This window comes from Chelonoidis abingdonii, chromosome 22 (genome assembly GCF_003597395.2).
Source record: "Chelonoidis abingdonii isolate Lonesome George chromosome 22, CheloAbing_2.0, whole genome shotgun sequence".
Classification (NCBI taxonomy): domain Eukaryota; kingdom Metazoa; phylum Chordata; order Testudines; family Testudinidae; genus Chelonoidis; species Chelonoidis abingdonii.
In genome coordinates this window covers 30,000,507-30,020,232 of record NC_133790.1, presented here as the reverse complement: position 1 = coordinate 30,020,232, position 19,726 = coordinate 30,000,507, and the positions used below count along the sequence as shown (strand labels likewise).

Below are 19,726 nucleotides of genomic sequence, written 5' to 3'. Positions count from 1 at the left end.
CCACACCAAATCCTTTCAACTGAGTTTGGTGGCACTCTAAATGGAGAGTATCTGGTACTGCCTGGTTGTGGGCTAGAGCCAGGATGCTGCTTTACACTCAATCTGGAGCTCATCTACTTTGCAGTGTGGACACAGGCTAACCCACTCAAGTGCTGATGGCTAAGACTATGATTTTGGCATGGAAATTTTTAGTAGATTTCACAGCAGAGGTGCAGGAAAAACATCCAAAGGCCCAGAAAGATCACCAAACAATGTAGTTGTTGCTGCGTCAATGTACACAAGAGCTTTAAAGTAGTAAAAGTGTCTGATATTAACACACTAATCGATGATGATAGATGTACAATTAAAATCAATAATTTACTCCTGGGGGAATTCTGCAACAATCAATTAAAAATTCTACACACAATATTTTAAAAATCTGCATATTTTATTTGTCAAAATATCACACTATAATCACAACAGTTTCAATTATTTTTGGTCATTTATTTCAAAATACCTGTCAGCAAGTATGTCTATAACAAACAGATTCAGGAACTGTATTTTGACAAATAGCTTCCTCACGAGGCATATTAATACAGAACTGAGGAATTCCTTTAAAGCCTGGCTTACAGCTGTTAGGAGAATGTGAAGTAAATTGGGTAAAAACTAAACAATAATAATCTTGCTTCTGGCCTTTTAATTTAAACAGGCTAAATAAGCAAGCAAGAGAATGTGAGTGAAAGCATAAGGCCATACACACTCACAGGAGCTGCTAGCCTTGCCTTTCAGTAACAAGAGAAGACAAGGGGACCTAATCAAGCAAGCGGTTGCTATGGTAATGAAACAGCTGGAGTGGAGGGGAAGGTGTAAGGAAGAGACATGGAGTCAGCAAGAAAGTGACCATGGCCAAAAGTAACTCATCTCCTTAGACTTCTCAGGTAGAAAAGAGGTGGTCTTCCTGACCCAAGACCCCCTAGAATGGAACATGACCATATATTGGAAGGGGTGGCACCAGGGAAGGGGCACTACATTCAGCCTCTACCCCAGTCTCTCCTCCCCCACTAACCCTTATGAGCTGCTGTCTGACACCCCCCCCCCCACACCATATGCTGTGTTTTCCCCATCGCCCCTGTTTCCTGGCCTGGTCTGGCAGGTGCTATGAAGAAGGCAGGCTCTTTCTCTTCCCTAGTTGGCCAGAAGCTGCTGCTGTGTTCTGTGGCCACAGCATCCTCTGGTGGGCAAAAGGCAGAAATGCACCAACATTTCAGCAGCAACTTTTTTCTGTGCTAAAAACATGCATGGGTCATTAATTATGTGCATGCACTGTAGCAAAGAATTCCCTCAGGAGTATATAATATAAGGACTACTGCCAAGTTTAACTCTTACTTTAGAGTACATCATGGTGGTTTTACTTAGTTTTCCACAACTGTGAAGTACACTGTGAGATTGGCATCCTTGATTCCACATTTGCCATCTTGCAAGACAAGAAGAGAACAAAAGTAAAGGGCTCTATACCTTTCACCACCATATACATTTTGACCAGTTTCCAGGCCCCGTTCCAGCTCTCATTTTTGAACGTGAAAGCTTTGGGCCTCGTGGCCATTTTTTATTTATTTATTTTTTTCATTGGGCACATTACGGCTGCTTGGGTTTTTTTCACATTTAGAGCCATTTAAAAAAAATAGGGTTAGAAATAACATTTTTCAGAAGAAAGGCTTTTTAAACAGAGAAATAACATGTTAAGACAAATTAACAGACCTTTTTAAATGAAAAAATACATTTTTATGGATTGTTTTAAAATAAAGACATTAAATATTAGTAACAGAACACATGCTTTTAGAGAAAAATAAAGAAGGGAGTGGTTGTTTCTCTGTTCCACAGCTTTGAGTGTGAGAACACAGAAGAGGTTTCTAAGAGAATATGCTGCTCCAAGATTATCTCCTATGGACCTGTGCCATCCACAGGAGCTGGCAGGAATGCCGAGGACAAGGCCAGCAGAGAGCCAGCTATGGTAGCCAGGTGGATTCTTGCTGTCCGCATCTCCTGGATGATGATGCCCAATTCTTTCTCCAGCTTGTTTGCAGAGGCAGGTTTCTGCTCAGTTACAGGATGCTCAGTTCTCTGTGCTCTGCACATAGGTGTGTTATTCTCAGATCCTCGATTTGTGTGAGAAGCAGATTCAACTGTCTGGACTTTCCCAGGTACATAGATCTGCTCAGAATGTGGATGTAGGCCAGGCAAGGCTGGAGGTGAGCAAAACACCCTGTCCAGTGCTTTCTCCTCACTCTCCACTTGGCCATGGACTACCCCACGGAGTGCACATGGAGACCTACTGCTGGGCCTCTCTATGCATGCGGCAATGCCCATGCTGTTCTCTGCCTGGTCTGTATGCCGTAGCTGTGCCTCCCAAAGCCACAGGCTGGTGGAATGTACAGGGGATGGAGAAAGGTCCACTTTGTGGGAGGAGGGATCAGACAATGGGGGTGCAGGAGAGAGCCCAGGTGGTGAGGATGTGAAGGCTGTATTCAGAGCTGTGTCAGCAGATGATGCATCTGTGTAGGCACAAAACCATGTTAAACTTAGCAGTTTAAACAGTAACTCCAAGTGCACATCTGAAATCTAGATTGCTGAGGCCAGAATTTCAAAAGAACTTAAGTTCCATTCCAGCACCTCAAGAGGGTCAGAGATTCCAAAGTACTAAGCACCCAGCCACAGTCTGAAACATCAGTGTGTGTGGGAAGAGCAGGAGGAGCTCAGAAACCCTGCCCCGTAGGGTGATTAATTCAGAATAAGTCTTGATCTTCTTGGGGAAGTGGAAATTGCTGTATTCTGAGACCTTCACTTGGGACAGATGGATGAGTCGTAAAAAATACGCCAGGAGCTGTTTCTGCTTTCTAGCTCAGTCATTTGAAAACTGTGGTCTGTAGAATGTTGTAATTTGAGAACCAAAGAGGGGAGAGCTGGGGGATTGGGAGGTTAAATGGGTCCCTGAAAGACACTCTTACAAAGTGGTCCATGCAGGATAGGAAAGTAGTGATTCACCCTTGTGAATCAAGCCACTTCCAGGGAAGTTCTCTCTCTTTGGGGCAAAGTATTTGTGAGCCCTCCAGAGAAGAGAGATGAAGATACCAATTCAATTGCAACATCCAAATGCTCACAAAATAGCTGGACAAAAAGCAGAGGGTCAGGGAGAGTGGAAAGAGATGATTGATGTCTGCCAAGAAAATGGGACATCTGCTAGATACCAACCTCCTGCATGGAGCTGTAGGTGCACATTGGAGTGGGGTGGGGGGTCATTCTGGATCCATTATACTATTTATCGATTGATTTGTATGAAGGAGCCCCAGTCATGGGCTATGGGGAAGGAGCTGTACAAACACATAACAAAGATGGTTCCTTCCTGTGATGGGGTGAAACCCCATCATGGGCTAGAATGAGTTAAAAGCCAGTCAGTTGCAGTTACTGCACCTGTGTCATAATTAAATGGTTGCTTCTCAGCCACAGGGGGTGGGACTAAGAGGTGTCAGGTGATAACTTAATGCACACCTGGGCATACCTGAGAGTGTTCAGTCAGGGTGGGGACGGGTGAGGGGGACCCAAAATGGACTCCTGTGAAGGGGCCTGAGCCAGAGACTGCTGGAGAACAGACCCCTCAGGAAGGCTCAGTGCTGGAGCTGGGCAAAGACTCTGGATTGGCCCCAGAAAGGGGACTGAAGACAGAGCCCAGAGGATGGGCTGATTTGCTGAGGCACCTGGGTTGTTAGATGGACTGTCTGTCCCCGGAAGGGCTCTGAATTAGTTGTTCCTTTCTGGGATGGCTGACTGCACAAAGGCAGCTGGCCTACAGAAGGTTTTAGCGGTGAAGGCCCCTGTAATGAGGCCCTGCTACTAGGGGGCGCTATGCTGGTGAATATGACCAGTCCCACTGCCCCGGAGAGCTGCCGACTTACTTGCAGAGGTGCGTCTGTCCCTGGAGTCCTGGTGAGCACTGACACATGGCTTTTCCCCTCGCTCCAGCTGGGATATAATGTCCGGTTTGGCAGCAGCGCAGCCTGCGGAGGGAGAACGATGATTACACGCTGACTGTGATATCCAGGGAACATGTCCTGGAGTACTGATGTGCTAGATCTCCATGTTCCCAACATGGGACGGAGCTTCCCGTCAGCGCTGCCCTCCCAGTGCTCCATGAAACACACTGTTGTGCTGGTACTGTGCTCCTGGCCAGGAGCATTGTGGGAAAATCTGATGTCCTGGCCTGTGTTACTATTGTTTTCAGTTCCGTAAGACATCTCTGTCTGGACATGTTAGGGGACCCAGACTTTATCCCCAGCATCTCAAGAAGGAAAGTTTCTCAAATAACTAAGTGAAGGTAGGGATCAGAGCACATTCCCTGTAAAAACTGAGGGAGCTAAAGACTCAGGGTACGTCTACACTGCACGATTATTTCGAATTAGCTTAAACCGATATTACAAAACAGATCTAATAAAATCGGTTTAGCGCGTCCACAGTGGGATCCCGAAATCGATTGTTTGCGTCCATGGTCCAAAGCTACCATCGATTTCAGGAGCGGTGCACTGTGGGTAGCTGTTCCTCAGCTATCCCATAGTTCCCACTTCCGTGTTGAGAGCACAGTGCCTGATGGGGCAGAAAACACTGCCCCGGGTGGTGCTGGGTACAGCCTCACCCCTCCCTTTGTGAAGGCAGCAGACAACCCTTTGGCGCCTTTTTCGCGGAGTGCATTGAGCAAACGCCATAGCACAGCAATCTTTCCCTTTTTTTTTTCACGTGGTGGTGGGGGGAAATAAACTGAGGAGCTGTTCCCTGAACCACGCCAGACACTGTGTTTGAACCTACAGACATTGGGAGCTCAGCCAAGAATGCAAATAATTTTCAGAGACTGCTGTGGACTGTGGGATAGCTGGAGTCCTCAGTACCCCCTCCCTCCCTTCATGAGCGTCCATTTGAGTCTCTGGCTTCCCGTTACGCTTGTCACGCAGCGCTGTGTATCCTGGAGTTTTTTATTCAAACGCTTTGGCATTTCGTGTTCTGTAACGGAGCTGGATACAACAGATTTGTCTCCCCATACAGCGATCAGACCTAGTATCTCCCGTACGGTCTATGCTGGAGCTCTTTTTCGATTTCAAACTGCATCGCCAGCCGTGCTGATCAGAGCTCCACGCTGGGCAAGCAGGAAATGTAATTCAAAAGTTCGCGGGGCTTTTCCTGTTTACCTGCCCGCTGCATCCGAGTTCAGATTGCTGTCCAGAGCGGTCAGTGCTGCACTCTGGGATGCCGCCCGGAGGCCAATAACGTTGATTTCCGTCCACACGAACCCTAATCCGAGTTATCACTATCGAATTTAGCGCTACTCCTCTCGTTTGGGAGGAGTTCCGAAATCGATTTAAGGAGCCGTTTAACTCGATATTAATGACGACGTCGTGTGAACGGATACAGCGTTAAATCAGTATATCGGCCATTAAACCGATTTAAAGTCGCAGTGTAGACCTGGCCTAAGTGTTACAGTATTATCATCGCCTGTGTACCTGCTCAGTTCCACAGCTGACCTCCTGGCTACTACGCTGAGGAAAGGCAGAAGGTGGCTATAATTCTACTAGAATCTCTCTTAATGAAGTAGGTTTTGCATCAATGCTGCTCCTCTACAGTAGTCTGCAGCATCTGAGGATCAGCGTGGATCATTCCTCTGCAACGGGGGGTGAGAACAAACCAATGTGGTGTTTACCTTGGGTGGTTTTGCTTGAGTGCACAATATAGGGTTTGGCCCACAGAACTCATAGCTAGAATGATTAAAACCACTATAGTATTTTCTAATTCTTTTAAGCATTTTAAAGGGAGACGTACTTAAGCACAGGAGAGCAAATCTGAGCCGAAGCTAATTCAGGCCCTTCAAAGTTCATGCAGCTTCTAGAAATAGGTGAATGATCATTGTTACCCAGCGAGATCACAGCCTCATAGTTGTCCCTCATCACGTCCTTGTACAGCTCCTTCTGCCACGCCGCTAGCTCCTCCCACTCCTCCGCAGAGAAGTAGACAGCGACGTCATCAAATGTGACTGGAGCCTGAAACAGCGAATAAACGTGATCAGCAACATCTGCTTCAGTCACAGCCTGAGAGCAGCAGCCCTGGGTCCGGCAGAGCGTTTCCTGAACAAGTAACTTGCATGAGTAACACACACAGCACAGGTGGTCCATCTGGAGCGTGATTCCCGCCCTGTCAGCTCACACCTGCCGCTCCAGGGCTCCGATGGAAGGAAATCGGCTTCCAAGTGGATGCTGAATAGTAGCCCAGCCATTGTCACAGGGGAGACTCCCAGTCAAGGCGGCACCAGTCCCTTCCCCCTACCCCCATCTGTTTGCAGTGATATCTAACTGGGGTTTGTGTTGTCCAGTGAAACACCCAGCTAGAGAGAACACGAAGGCAAACCCTATACTGAGCACGCCTGCATTTCAGAGCCTGGAATGCACTGCCCCCTCAGCTGTATCCTCCTTTGACTTGAGATGGAAAAGGCATCCATTCAAAATTGTCCCCTGATGGAGCTTGTTTCTCCCTGGCTTCCAAGCCAGCTCCTCCCCTGCCCTGTGTGTTCCCCACTCCTGGGACCAGTTCTTCCCTTTTTTGTTTCCTGACAGAATGTTGTTAGGAGCTTTCTCTGGAGCATGGGGCTTTCCCTGAGCCAGGTGAAGCTCTGGGGGAGGAGCTATGAAACCACATGTCCTGCCCCGCCCCCCCCCCGAGATCCCCCAACTCTGAGTGAACTGGAACTGGACTGGTTTGCACAGCTCCACTGTGGGGTGCAGCAATGGTTCTAAAATCACATGGGCTGAGGAAACAGGGAACACTCGTAGAATAGAATCATAGATTCAGGGTTGGCAGGGACCTCAGGAGATCATCTAGTCCAACCCCCTGCTCAAAGCAGGACCAATCCCCAGACAGATTTTTGCCCCAGATCCCTAAATGGCCCCCTCAAGGATTGAGCTTACAACTCTAGTTTAGCAGACCAATGCTCAAACCACTGAGCTACCCCCCCCCACCCCCCATAAATGCAGCTCCTTCTCCAGAGTCCTTACAGTTCACAAGAAAAAGTCAAGTTCAGGGACAAAGTCCTACCTGATCAGAGTCCCCACCAGCCATTCCCCATCCCACAGGATGCAGATGTTTGCTCCCAGGTTCAGCAGCTGGTGGGGAATCCAGGCCGCCTGCTGGGACTGCCACAGGCTTCATGCTGCTCTGGCCCTTTCTTCCCAGAGCAGCTGCTGCTCTAGTGGAGACAGACGCAAAGGAGATGGGGCATGAGTAGCGCAGGCGTATCCCATGAGAGGCCAGAGGGAGGCTTAGCATCAGGACGAAGATTTGCACATTCAGACTGAAGAGCTAAATTCCATGCAGGGTTGTACATCAGTATCGGGCCAATCTGGATTTGGTAGTTAAACTGCTGGGAAAAATAACAGAGAATGGCTGGGGGGGGCAGGGTAACAATCCTGTGTCCAAATCTCAATACTGTGGCCAGAGAGGCTTCTGCTCAACTCCCGGATCATCAAGAAATTAAACACAATTCCCCAGCCTAGATGGGAGGGCTTTGCTTTCTCCCTTTCCCATCCTTCTCGCTCCTTTTTCTGTTCCTGAGCTGGTCTGTTTCCCCCTTGTGAGTCCATCTCCTCCTGCTGTTGGCCTTTCTCTCAGCCTCTGCAAGGTAGCATCTCTTCTCATCCTTTGTCTCGCCTGTATCCCCCTCCCTGCTTTCTGGTCCATCCTGCCGCTTCTCTTCCCCACAGTCATCCCTTCCCCTTAGCTCTCCCGCTGGGCTCTGGTCCCTCAAGCTCCTCCACCCTTCCTTGCTTTGCGCCTTTCCTCACCCGCCTTTCTCAAGCCTCCTTTCTCTGCAGCGGTTAAAATAGACGGAAACAACCTACTGCCCCGGGTGGAGGGGGAGAAATCTCTGTGCTGACTGCACCAGCTGAGAGGAGCAGGCCACTGTCCATATATTTGGGGCTTTGTCTTAGGCGCCTATTACCCCCCACCCCCTGTCCTGATTGTTCATACTTGCTATCTGGCCATCCTAACTGCACAAGCCAAGGAGAGCGCCTGATGCTCACTGTGGTCTACGTGCGCTGTGCTGCCCGAGAGCATAGAGACCGCTCCTCCCCTAAGTTTCCCCCCTTGTGGACAAAATCTGCACTTGCAACTTCACAAGTAAGCCAGCTGCGGCAGGACAGCAGCTAGCAGGGGGATTGGCTTAGTCGAGGCCCTCCCCCTGAGAAAGTCAGGCCTTGCAGACAGAGCCATTGCTGGCATAGATGGAGGAGCCTGGGGGCGTAGGATGTTTTTCTAAAACTCTGCTCTAGGAATTACTTTGGGGCAGTTCTCTGGCTATACGGGAGTCAGACTTAGATGATCACAATGGTCCCTTCTGGGCTTGGACTCTATGAACCTATACACTATGGTTAGTTTCTTTAGGGGTTACTTATAACTACAATGTGTGACGGCTGCTGTGCTGATTGAACTCTTTAGCCCACCTGCAATTAGAACCCCGCTAACTCTCTCTGCAGAGCCCAGCCTCATCAGGAACAAAGCAGCTACAGGGACTCTTCTTTTCCTCAACTCCATTTGTCTCGCTTTCCATTTCACTGGGACTCCTCCCCGGAGATCAGAGGTGGAAAAGCAGGGGCAGGAGCCAACCTCCCTGTGGGGATCGTGGACAGGAAAACGAGCTAAATATGAAAAGCTTCTCTGGGGGGAAATAAAATGGAGGAGCCCTGCTCTGCGTAGCTGCACAATGCTGCATGCTAATGCTCTGCCCCTGGAGCAGGGCCCCTCAGCGCAACCAGATATTTCCTCCGTTTGCACAGCCTGGATGTAGAGGCCCCTACACCCCCCAGAACCTAATCTGTACAACTGCCAGGCAAGCTGTTTGCAGCCTCCCCCCATCCGAGGCTAAGGCTGAAAGAGGAGAAAAACCCGCAGCCTCCTTACCTGCGGCCTGTCTCTGTTTCACTGATGGCAGTCTCCAGCGCAAACGCTATGGAAAGCAGTCTATAACCCTTTTGTGCCCAAATAACCCTTTCATGCCCAATTCAAAGCTTGCCCCAATACAGGCGTGCATGTGTGTTTCAGGATTTCTGTCACACGCCAGACACTGCCCCTCCACCACAAAAGCAGCCAGTGGTGAGCAGACATTTTTAAATGGTCACAGTGGAGGGGTGGGGGGCAGCTTTGGAACGGGGAAGAAAATATCCAAGAAATCCCATAGTTCCTTGGAGCTCATTTCTGTGCATTATTGCTGGGGCTTGGGAGTTGTAACTTTCCTCCATCGTTACATTTTAAAGAATGTTTAAAACTTTTCATTTTATAGTTCATCGTCTGGGTTGCTCTGGAAAGGGACATTGTGTGCAGGGGCTGGATGAGGTGACCTCTCAAGGATTCTCTGATTCTACAAAATCTGCTGTCAGTGTTTCCAGGTTCATCCCAAGAGTGGCCACCTATAGTTAGGGTCCTACCAAATTTGTGGTCCATTTTGGTCAATTTCATGGTCATAGGAATTTAAAATAGTAAATTTCATGATTTCAGCTATTTAAATCTGAAATTTCACAGTGTTGTAATTTTAGGGGGCCTGGCCCATAAAGGAGTTGTGAGCGGGGGGTCACAAGGTTATTGTAGGGGGGTTGTGGTACTCTACCCTTACTTCTGCGCTGCTGCTGGCGGTGGCGCTGCCTTCAGAGCTGGGCAGCAGGAAAGTGGTGGCTGCTAGCTGGAAGCCCAACTCTGAAGGCAGCGCCGCCGCCAGCAGCAGCGCAGAAGTAAGGATGGCCTGGTATGGTCTTGCCATCCTTATTTCTGCACTGCTGTTGGCGGGGTGCTGCCTTCAGAGGTGGGCACCTGGCCAACAGCCACCACTCTCCAGATGGCCAGATCCAAAGGCAGTGCAGAAGTAGGAATGGCAATACTATCCCCTCCCCCCCCCAAAATAACCTTGTCTCCCCTTGCAACTCCCTTTTGGGTCAGAATCCCCAATTTGAGAAACACTGGTTTCCCCTGTGAAATCTGTATAGTATAGGGTAAAAGCACACAGAAGACCAGATTTCATGGGGGGAGACAAGATTTCATGGCCGTGAATCTGGTAGAGCCCTTCCTATAGTCTCCACCCTACGCTTAATTCTCCACAGTTGAGGCCAGTGTATCTCAGCAGCAACTGGCACTGAAGTCAGTTGTGTTACATTGACATAATACTGGGGTGACCAGATGGCCTGATATTAGGCGCAATTATACCCACCCCCTTAAAAATAAGTGTCCTGATTTTTCACACTTGCTGGCTGGTCACCAGCACAAATCAGAGTGGACTCAAGTCCTTTCTCTTGGGGTTACACTAGATGACCCTGGTGGTCCCATCTAAACTCTGACAGCCCCTCTGAGGGAATTGCTTCTGACAGCGAAGAGTTAACAGGTTATAATCTGATTGCATCATTTCACAAACCTATCTAGTGGTGGTGGCTACAGATCAGACGTGTGGGCGGGGGGCACTTTACACTGACTTACCAGTGTTATTTTATATTTATTCCACCTTAATTATGCAACCCACAACCAGGGCTTCTCTAACTTATTTATTCACACCGTGCCTTGTGCTGGTACAGCGTCCTGGACAGACATGACCTAAACTTGAAAATGTTTAGGTACCTGGTGTGCAGTGTCCTCTGGCTCTCATGCTGCTCAGTATTGTCTCACTGGTTCCTTGTGCCCCACATCTGTCGTGTTGTATATCCTGGAAGCTGTGTGGGGCAGGGACTGTGGGTTTGTAGTGCCTGGCATAGTGAGGTCCTGGTCCATGACGGAGGCTCTGGGCACTACCACAATACAAATAAACAATAACGTTTTGATTGATCATTCAGGGTCACCCGGAGGATTCAGGGGGCCTGGGGCAAAGCAATTTCAGGGGCTCCTTCCATAAAAAAAATTGCAATACTATATTCTTGTGGGGGCCCCTGCAGGGCCCGGCACAAATTTCCCCACTTGCCCCCCTTCCCCCCCCCATGGGTGGCCCTGGGAAAAATAAACCTTCCGCATCTCGGCACAAACCCAGTTTTGAGAAAACTTCTTTGCAAGGTATCATTGGTTCTCAGCATCAGCTAGTGCTAAAAGGCACTAAAGCTCATTAAAAGGGTTGGACAAATATTTTCCATCAAAACTTTTTTTGGATCGAAAACTAGGGGTTTTTAAAAAGCAGAAAAAAATCATGGACAATGTCTGCTTTCCTTCAAAATTTGTTGTGTTTTTTTTAATTGAAAAGCTGAAATTAGTCTGCCAAAACCTGAATATGGTTTGGGGTTTCAGAAGTGTGTGGCCAAATATTTGCTGCTTGCTGTGTTTGATTGTTTAAAGAAACAATAAAAAATTCTGCTTAAAAAAAAATCCAAAACTTTTGAACCACCTCAGCTTGTGACCAAATGCCTGAGCCCATCCAGTCAGAGATTTTTCCAGGTTTCTGATACTCTGCTGGCTTCCTTGACTCATATCTGTCTCCATAACTTTGGGTTCATTTAGCTTAGAACTAAGAACAGCCATACTGGGTCAACAAAAGGTCCCATCCAGCCCAGTATCCTGTCTACTGACAATGGCCAATGCCAAGTGCCCCAGAGGGAGTGAACCTAACAGGTAATGATCAAGTGATCTCTCTCCTGCCATCCATCTCCACCCTCTGACAAACAGAGGCTAGGGACACCATTCCTTACCCATCCTGGCTAATAGCCATTAATGGACTTAACCTCCATGCATTTATCTGTTTCCTAGAGACTGGCTCCATGGGGTCCCTCACAAACTGGAGACGGTTACTGTGGGTTTGTCTTTAGTATAGTACTTATGTACATACTCCACGAACTGAGCATTTGAGCTTGTTCCAGATCTGGGATGAGCCTATGTTGTGAAAACTGAAATGCTCAAAATAGCACATGCATGTGAATGGACACAGGGTGCTAAAATTAAATTAACCCAGGGGTTCTCAAACTGGGGGTCGGACCCTCAGGGGGTCATGAGTTATTACTGGGGGTCGTGCGAGCTGTCAGCCTCCACCTCAAACCCGCTTTGCCTCCAGCATTTATAATAGTGTTAATATATAAAAAGTGTTTTCAATTTATAAGGGGGGGGGGGGTGCACACTCAGAGGTGTGCTATGTGAAAAGGGTCACCAGTACAAAAGTTTGAGAACCAGTGAATTAACCCCTCTGAAGCCTCAGGGAATGCAAGGGAGGGGGGTCTCCCTTGGTAGGGTTGGGAAGGAGGTAGGTGGTGTAGGATATTGCTCTTCTCATGTGATCCATCCCCCGGTGGCTAATGTTAAATGAAGCTACCCTCCCCTGACATGAATCTCCCTATGGCACTGAAATTAAATATAGACTATAATTTGGCATTTGAGAAGTGAAAGGGATGGTACCTCTAATGGAAAAGCTAACAGCTTGGCTCTTCTGCAAGCCTCAAACTGCTGAATGAGCTTTAGGGTAGGGAAGGCTGTGCCTCCCAAACAGCCTGGCCCTGCCCCCTATCCGACCCCCACCCACTTCCTGCCCTTCAACTGCCCGTCCCCCTCAGAATCCCTGACCCATCCTGTTCCTTGCCCCCTCACCGTCCCCCAGAGATCCCCACCACCACCACCACCCTGGGACCCCACCCCTGCTCCCTGTCCCCTGACTGCCCTGACCCCTATCCACACCCCCCCCGCTGAGTCCTGAGAGACCCCCAGAATGCCCATAATCCAACCCCGACATGCTCTGTCGCCTGACCGGCCCCCCAACCTCTGCCTCCTCCCTGTCCCTGGGACTCCCTGCCCCTGGCCCCTTATCCCCGGTTCCCCCCTCACCCACAGCCTCAGCACATCCAGGACCACCCCTGGACAGCTGCAGCATGGCTCCGGCGGGGCCACTGAGCTCCTCCCCGCTCAGAGCTGCGTGGTCAGGGGGCAAGGCTGCGAGCTCCAGGCTGAGCCGGGTGGAGCGCAGGAGTCCCGCCGGAGCCATGTTGCAGCGCTGTTCAGGGATGCTGATGGATGTGCTGAAGCTCCAGGTGAGGGGCGGAGGCGGGGTTGGGCTGAGGAGGGAGCCTCAGTCGTTCTCTTGGGGGCCCCTGCGGAGCCCGGGGCCTGGGGCAAATTGCCCCACTTGCCCCCCCAATGGGCGGCCCTGCCAGCCCGGAGGGCTAGGGTGCCTGTTTAATAAAACAGGTGGTCTCAAAAGGAAAGCCCAGGTTGGCTGCGTTTCAGGACTTTTATGGACTGTATGCCTTGTGTGTGAGATAAAAGGTCTGTGTCTTGGGCCTTTTGAGGATTGTCTGCACTGTCGGGATAATAAACCAGCCCTGGGTAGGGGTAACATCAAACCCAGGAGAAGGGGCCTGAGAGGGGAAACTGAGGCGGCAATCCTTGTGTTACTGCACCCACCCACAAGGGGGTGCTTGGGTTGAGGGAAATAATGACCATCAACCTGCCACTTCAAAACAAAAAAGTAGTGAAGAAAAAACACCTCAGGTTATTTGCATGCTTCTTTCTCCATCAGGAAGAAGCAAAGCCCATTTTTTACTAATCCAGTCTAGGGCGGGGAAGTGGAGCTGGCATTCTTTCCCAAAGGTTCTGGGGACTATACATGCAAAACCATCAGAAATCAGAAAACATGAGAACAATCCTAAGCTAAAGCAAATGTGTGCTTTAGATTCCTGCAGCGCCTAATAAACGAGAAAACAATAGTCATTACCCAGCGAGAGCAAAGCCTCATGATTGTTCTTCTTCACGTCCCTGGACAGCCCCTTCTGCCATTCCACTAGCTCCTCCCACTCCTCCGTGGAGAAATAGACAGTGACGTCGTCAAATGTGACTGGAGCCTGAAACAGTGAATAAACCGTGATCAGCAACGTCTGCTTCAGCCTCACCCTGACAGCAGCAGCCCTGGGGCCCAGCAGGGGAGCAAGAACATTTCCTGTGCATATAGTCCACACCTAGAACACAGAATCTAGCTCGTGCATCCGAGGTGGAAATCCCATCCTGACAGCTCACCCGTCACCATCAGGCAAACATAATTTGGGATGTCCCTGGAGATTTCCCACCAAGATGACACCAGTCCCACCCCCAGCCCCTTTACATGAAAAACATCTAAGTGGTTTGACTATTGTCTGACAGGTGAGAAGCCCCAGCCATTGAGCAGGACCTCACTGTGCACGGTGCTGGACAAACACAGAACAAAGAGATGGGTCCCCACCCCCAGGGGCTTACAGTCTAGATCAGTTCCCATATGTAGACCCATTCGTGCCCTGATCCAGACCTTAACACAAGGGCGTGTTTACCACCTTTTTATCCCCACCATGACACAGCTCTGGGAGAGAACTGCTTTCTAGAGCTGTTCAAGCATCATCAGTAGAATTGTTAAGTTCCAAGTTCATTAACGAGGATCACGTACTGGGTATCATATAAAAAGCCCAACCTAATGTTCAGCTCCCAGTGAGAGCCCAGCCTGAAGCTCAGCTCCCAGGCAGTGTCTGCAGGCACGAACACATCATCTTTGTTCCATGTAAGCGGTGTGCGGGGCAGGGCGGGGACTCATTATCGGCCAACACAGATGGACACCCTGATGCACCATTGCAGAGAGGAATGGCCCTTGAACGGCACTTGTGTGAGAGAGGAAAGCTTTGCTTAGAGGTCCCAGAAAGGACCCATTCCTTCCCCCTTCTGCTCCTAATCAATAGGACCCCTGCCTCTCTCTCCACTCCTGATCCCCCCATCCTCCCTGCAGCATCATGGGACCCCTCTCATCTCCAAGAGTCAGCTCCTCATCATCCGGGTGGTCTGATGGTCCCTATCCTCCAGACCTGCCTTCTTCTGCTTGAAGTTGCTTGTTTGCTATGCCCAGGCTGGGCTCCCAGTGCAACTCACCTGCCCCTGCTGGTTCCCAGTCTGAAGGCAATATCAGGGGGAAAGCAAGACTGGGGAGTGAGGCAGAAGGGACCACAGACCAGGGGAGGAGTGGAACATCCCTGTGAGGGGGAAAAGCTGCATCATCCCAATTGGTCCCACCTCCAAATAGCGAGAAACCCTCCCTCTTGCCCATCCCAGGGTGCTCCACCAGTGACCTAGGAGCACATTGTCCCCAGTGTGATGCTGCTGAGATCAGGGAATTGCAACAGGGGTAGGTGTGTCTCCTGGGGATGAACTGGTGTCTCACAGGTTAATGAAGGCAGGCTCTGGGCTGAGAAAATGTTACACTCCCTGCAGAAATCTGATGAAGTTAAACTGTTGTTTGTAACTCTGTTGCCAACCCCCAGGCATCAGAAATCATGAGTCAGACCCCGCAAGATCCTGAGACTAGCTTACAGATCCTGAATATTTAGAAAATCAATTTTAGTTCCCTTTTAGCATTTAATTAATTATCATAATGTCTAGGAGTTCCAGTTATTAACCCATACCCCATGGTGTCAGATGCTGTACAATTTTATTCATCTTCTCGTTTCTGAATCTTTAGAGGACACTGGGGTCATGTTTTCAGCCTTTTCTCTGCAACCACAAAGGCTAGAAACTTAAAATGCTAGCGGAGAGTCTCACATGATCACCTGACTCCAGGAGCTGGGGCTTTGCAGAAAACACCAACTATCTTGAAGCTCACGATCAAATCACTAGCACTGGCAACATTGATTTGAGAAAAGGTGGGGTTTGTTTGTGTGAAGCATTACTGCTGTATAGCTCATGATAAACAGGGCCATGCTATTCAGTCTACCCATAGGCAAAAGCCTAAGAAATTCAGTGACAAAACCCTATGTGAGCAGACCCCGCTTCAGCATTGCTCTTCGTGATTGTCCTCAGCTTGTTCCTCAGCTGTAGCTCAATAGCCCTGGAGGAATCCATGCCTCTTGCTGGGACTGTCATGGTAGAACAGGTTTCACACTGGTGTATCCTCTTCTTCAAGAAGCCATTTCTCTTCTAATGGATAATGCTCTAACTGTCCTAAATCTCACACACCTACACACTACCATTTGCACCAGTAGATTTGTCACACGGGAGAAGCAAATAACCCCTTCTGGTGCTAATGCCAGCGGAGCTAAAGCAGTGTTAGCACTGGCGGCAGAGCAAGGGAAGCCAGCCTATTCTTGCCTCCTGGTTGACTGGACTTGTTTACCGCAGGTTTAACTAATAAAGTGGTAAAAATGGAGCCTCAGCTGAACCTACAATAGAACTCTTTGTAAATTCCTTAGTGTAGACAGGCCCTAAGAGAATATTTAAACTGGCACACAACATATGTTCAAAGTGCATCTTACAAGAACGTGTCAGATCCTGGCAGAAATATGAATCCAGAAACTCAAATGACATTTAAAATAATGTTTGCCCAATTTCTATCCCAAGCAGCATGCGTCTGTGCCTCAGTTTCTCCATCTAACAAAAGAGAATAATGGCACTGACCTCTGACACCCACAAGCCAGGCTCCTGGTTCTCCAGGTGGCTTAGACCTGATTTGGATTGGAAGGATCATTTTATGATCCTCTAGTCAATATGCTACAGCCAGTGACAAACTGACGTATAGAATGACAGTAGGTGTCTATGGTTCAGCTGACAAAATTCCCTATTTAGAGGCGAGAATTCCTGATCCAGCAGGACCTTATTCAGCATCTCACAGAAGCTTCATCTCCCTGGATTGCTGGTTGGAGACTCTTACACTCTCTAGATCTGAAATCGCACTAGCTCAGCAGTATGGAAAATGGCCTTTGTTTATCAGGGAGTCACTGAAATGATGGGAAGTCCTGTGAGCTCTTCCGCCACGAGGTTTAGTACTTTTGTCATTTGGGCGAGGCATCAAACCAAGGAACCAGCCACTGTGGTCATTATAAAATTCTATTTCACTTTTCACAAGCAGGGGAGTGTTAACCTTTTGCGACCAATTCCAACTCTGCCCATCCTACAATAACTCCTCCCTCCCTCACAATTTCAGCTGGACAGGGTATCTTCACTTCCTGTTGCCTACTGTAAATGTAAGCCATTAAGTAGCTATTGTATTTCATTCCAGTGGCTGGTGAAACTGTTTCCTGTACAATTTGTAGTTTGTTAAACAAATAAGTTTGATGTCCATTTCGATGAAAGGAGCTATCTGTTGAAATGTATGATCATTACATAGTTACAGACCTACTGGCAGGGCCGGGTGCAGCGTTTTAGCCGCCCCCCCCCCCCCAAAAAGCTGCGATCGATGGCACTTCAGTGGCAGGTCCTTCCCTCCAAGAGGGACTGAGGGACCTGCTGCCGAATAACCACCAAAGACCCGGACGTGCCACCCCTTCCCATTGGCCGCCCCAGGCACTTGCTTGCTGTGCTCGTGCCTGGAGCTGGCGCTGCCCACTGGATCTTCCAGAGACAGGGCCTTACTCCTATGCATTCTCCTCTCTCCAGAAGATGGATCCTGCCACCAAGTGCAAGGGCTGTAATGAGGAAGAGAGGGACACAAAGAAGCAGTGCCAGGATTTATGTAGCATGAAGAATCCCAGGCTCTTTTCTGCTCAAGTAGCATGACAGAAAAATGCTGCTTTAGAAAACACAGAGAAAAAGTGAAAATTTAAAAGTGGGAACAGCAGAACGTTCTGCGTTAACTTGTTCTGCTTAATATCATCAGCTTTCTCCTTCTCTTCCCTGGGCTCAAAGCTCAGCTTTTCCTGGGAATGGAGGTGAGTGCGGGGCAGACATCCACTGAGGACACTGGTGTGCGCGTCGCTTTGCGGCACAAAGGGCTAAGAAACAGATTTCCATTTTAAATGAGCGTTCTGCAAAACCTGGTGGAAAAGATTCTACAGCTCTACAGTCTGTGGTTGTTGGTGTTTGCCTTCTAATCTAGCAGCAGAATATACAGTACGGGAGTCAGTAACATTTAACTCTTATTGAACATGACAAAGTTATTCTCTGCCAGGTTTACTGATCAGTATAACTAGCAACAGTTTCACACGATAGATAGATAGATACTGGGTGTATGTATATATACCGCTGCATGTCTGTATGAATAATTCTGTGTGTGCTTGTAAAGAAATATTAAAGACTATCAGTTAGCTGTACAATTTGTCTCCGGCAAACCAACGATTCATTTAACTCTCTGCTCTCACATACGCCACCACATTTCTTGCTCATTATGCACTCAGAACAGTTTTCCTCCCAACAAAGCAGTGCCACTATTTTATTGCCCCTTTAAAAGAGCAGATGCTACTTCACCTGTGAATGCACTGCCCCTGTTCCACCCAGGATCCCTCCCATTCTGCCCCCCCCCCGCAGCCCCAAACCCATTTGCTCCTTTTTGCTCACCCCTACTGTGGCCCCAAGACTGGAGCAGCTCTTCCCCCTCCCCCCCAGCCCTGGGACCTCAGTGGAGAGTGAGGGCTCCCCCAACCCTGAGGCTGCAGCAGGGAGCAAGAGCCCCTCCAGTCCCAGGGCCACAACAGGAGTCCAGGTGCTTGGGTTTCCCCTCCCACCCCCGGCACTTCTGCAAGGGACCAGGGTCAGGGAGCTAGGGCTTACCCTGCCCCACCTGCCCAGCACTTCTCCTGAAAAGTGGGGTTGGGCACAGGGGCTTCCCCTGCTGCCCTGCAGCTTCTGCCTGAGATGGGGTCAAGGCGCTAGGGCTTCCCCTGCCTCCCCACAGCTTCTGACAGGGACGGGGTCAGGGCGCTGGAGCTTCCTCCATTCTGTGGCTTCTGCCAGGGATGGGGTTGGGGGGCGCTGGGGCTTCCCCTGTCCTGTGGCTTCTGCCAGGGACGGGGTCAGGGGACGCTGGGGCTTCCCCCGTCCTGCCCTACCCACCCAGTGCAGCTACCTGGGAGCAGCGTTGGGGTGTGGGGGCTTCCCCTGTCCCACCCGACAGTGGATTTTTTCCAGGGGCTCCCAGTTGGCCGGGGCCCCTGGATTCCATGCGCCACTGTGCACAGCACTGGGGATACCAACCCACGGTTCCTGCCTCACTCTGGCTGCACTGAGATCCATGGCAACACTCCCCAGTGGGGCCCGGATTTCACCCTGTGCGCGACCAGCTCAGAATGTCTTGTTTGGATGCCCTGCTGCATTAAACCGGCTCCTCTCCGTCGGGCTGCCCTCCCCCAGCTGTGCTAGGCCAGTTGAGCGGCACTGCCGGGGCAATGCCCCCATCGCTCACTAGCCAGAGCACCGGGAAAGAGGGAGGCAGGGGCCCCAGGGGGCTCTGAGCTCAGCAGCAACTCCTGGGCGTCAGAAGGGCAGGAAGATCTCGTGCTTCCAGTGGTCTGAAGAAAGCGGGGGGCTCTCACTCTGCGCGGGGGGACTTTGCTGGGCGGGTGCTGCCAGTTCTGCCCTCAGTGACCCAGATCAGAATTTGGGTGTTTGCCTGTTGCCAGGTCCGCACCGCCCTGCCCCCCGCCACCCTCTTTAAGCACCGAGAAGGCCCCGGGGCTGAGCTGTGCCAGGTGGAGCGAGCAGCCCCCCAGCAGCAGGTCCCTCGCCCTGCCCAGCCCCCGGCCAGCTGGCGAGCTCCCCAGCCCCCGGGCACCCCGTGAGCAAGGCCAGTCCGGCTCTGCGGCTCCCGCGCTCCCCGGGGCCCCTGGACCGGCGCTGACTCGCCCCCAGGCCACATTCGCTCCCAACACACCCAGCGGCAGCTGGGCCGCGGAGCCGGAGGGCGGCGCACCCCAGCGGGGGAAGGCGAATCCGCCTGGGCGCGGAGAGCGGCGCCACGACGCGGCGTTTGCGGGGCTGGGCTCGGCTGCGGGGAGAG

General features: G+C 50.3%; 1 protein-coding gene across 5 annotated transcripts; it reads right to left on the bottom strand.

Moving 5' to 3' along the window:
• Positions 1–408: 408 nt before the first annotated feature.
• Positions 409–13,907, bottom strand: LOC116817858 (uncharacterized). 5 transcript variants are annotated; one of them, XM_032768314.2, is made up of 6 exons: positions 13,724–13,907; positions 10,666–10,832; positions 7,105–7,429; positions 5,930–6,056; positions 3,930–4,031; positions 409–2,531 (listed from the first exon to the last, which is right to left on the bottom strand). In XM_032768314.2, the coding sequence occupies exons 3-6, from the start codon at positions 7,333–7,335 to the stop codon at positions 1,921–1,923; spliced, it is 1,071 nt and encodes a 356-aa protein (XP_032624205.1). In that variant the 5' UTR covers positions 7,336–7,429; positions 10,666–10,832; positions 13,724–13,907; the 3' UTR covers positions 409–1,920. The 5 variants fall into 5 exon arrangements, with proteins under 5 accessions (XP_032624205.1, XP_032624210.1, XP_032624208.1 ...); XM_032768319.2 differs by having other exon boundaries at positions 7,105–7,426; XM_032768317.2 differs by lacking the exons at positions 10,666–10,832; positions 13,724–13,907 and adding an exon at positions 8,511–9,609 and having other exon boundaries at positions 7,105–7,426.
• Positions 13,908–19,726: the final 5,819 nt, after the last annotated feature.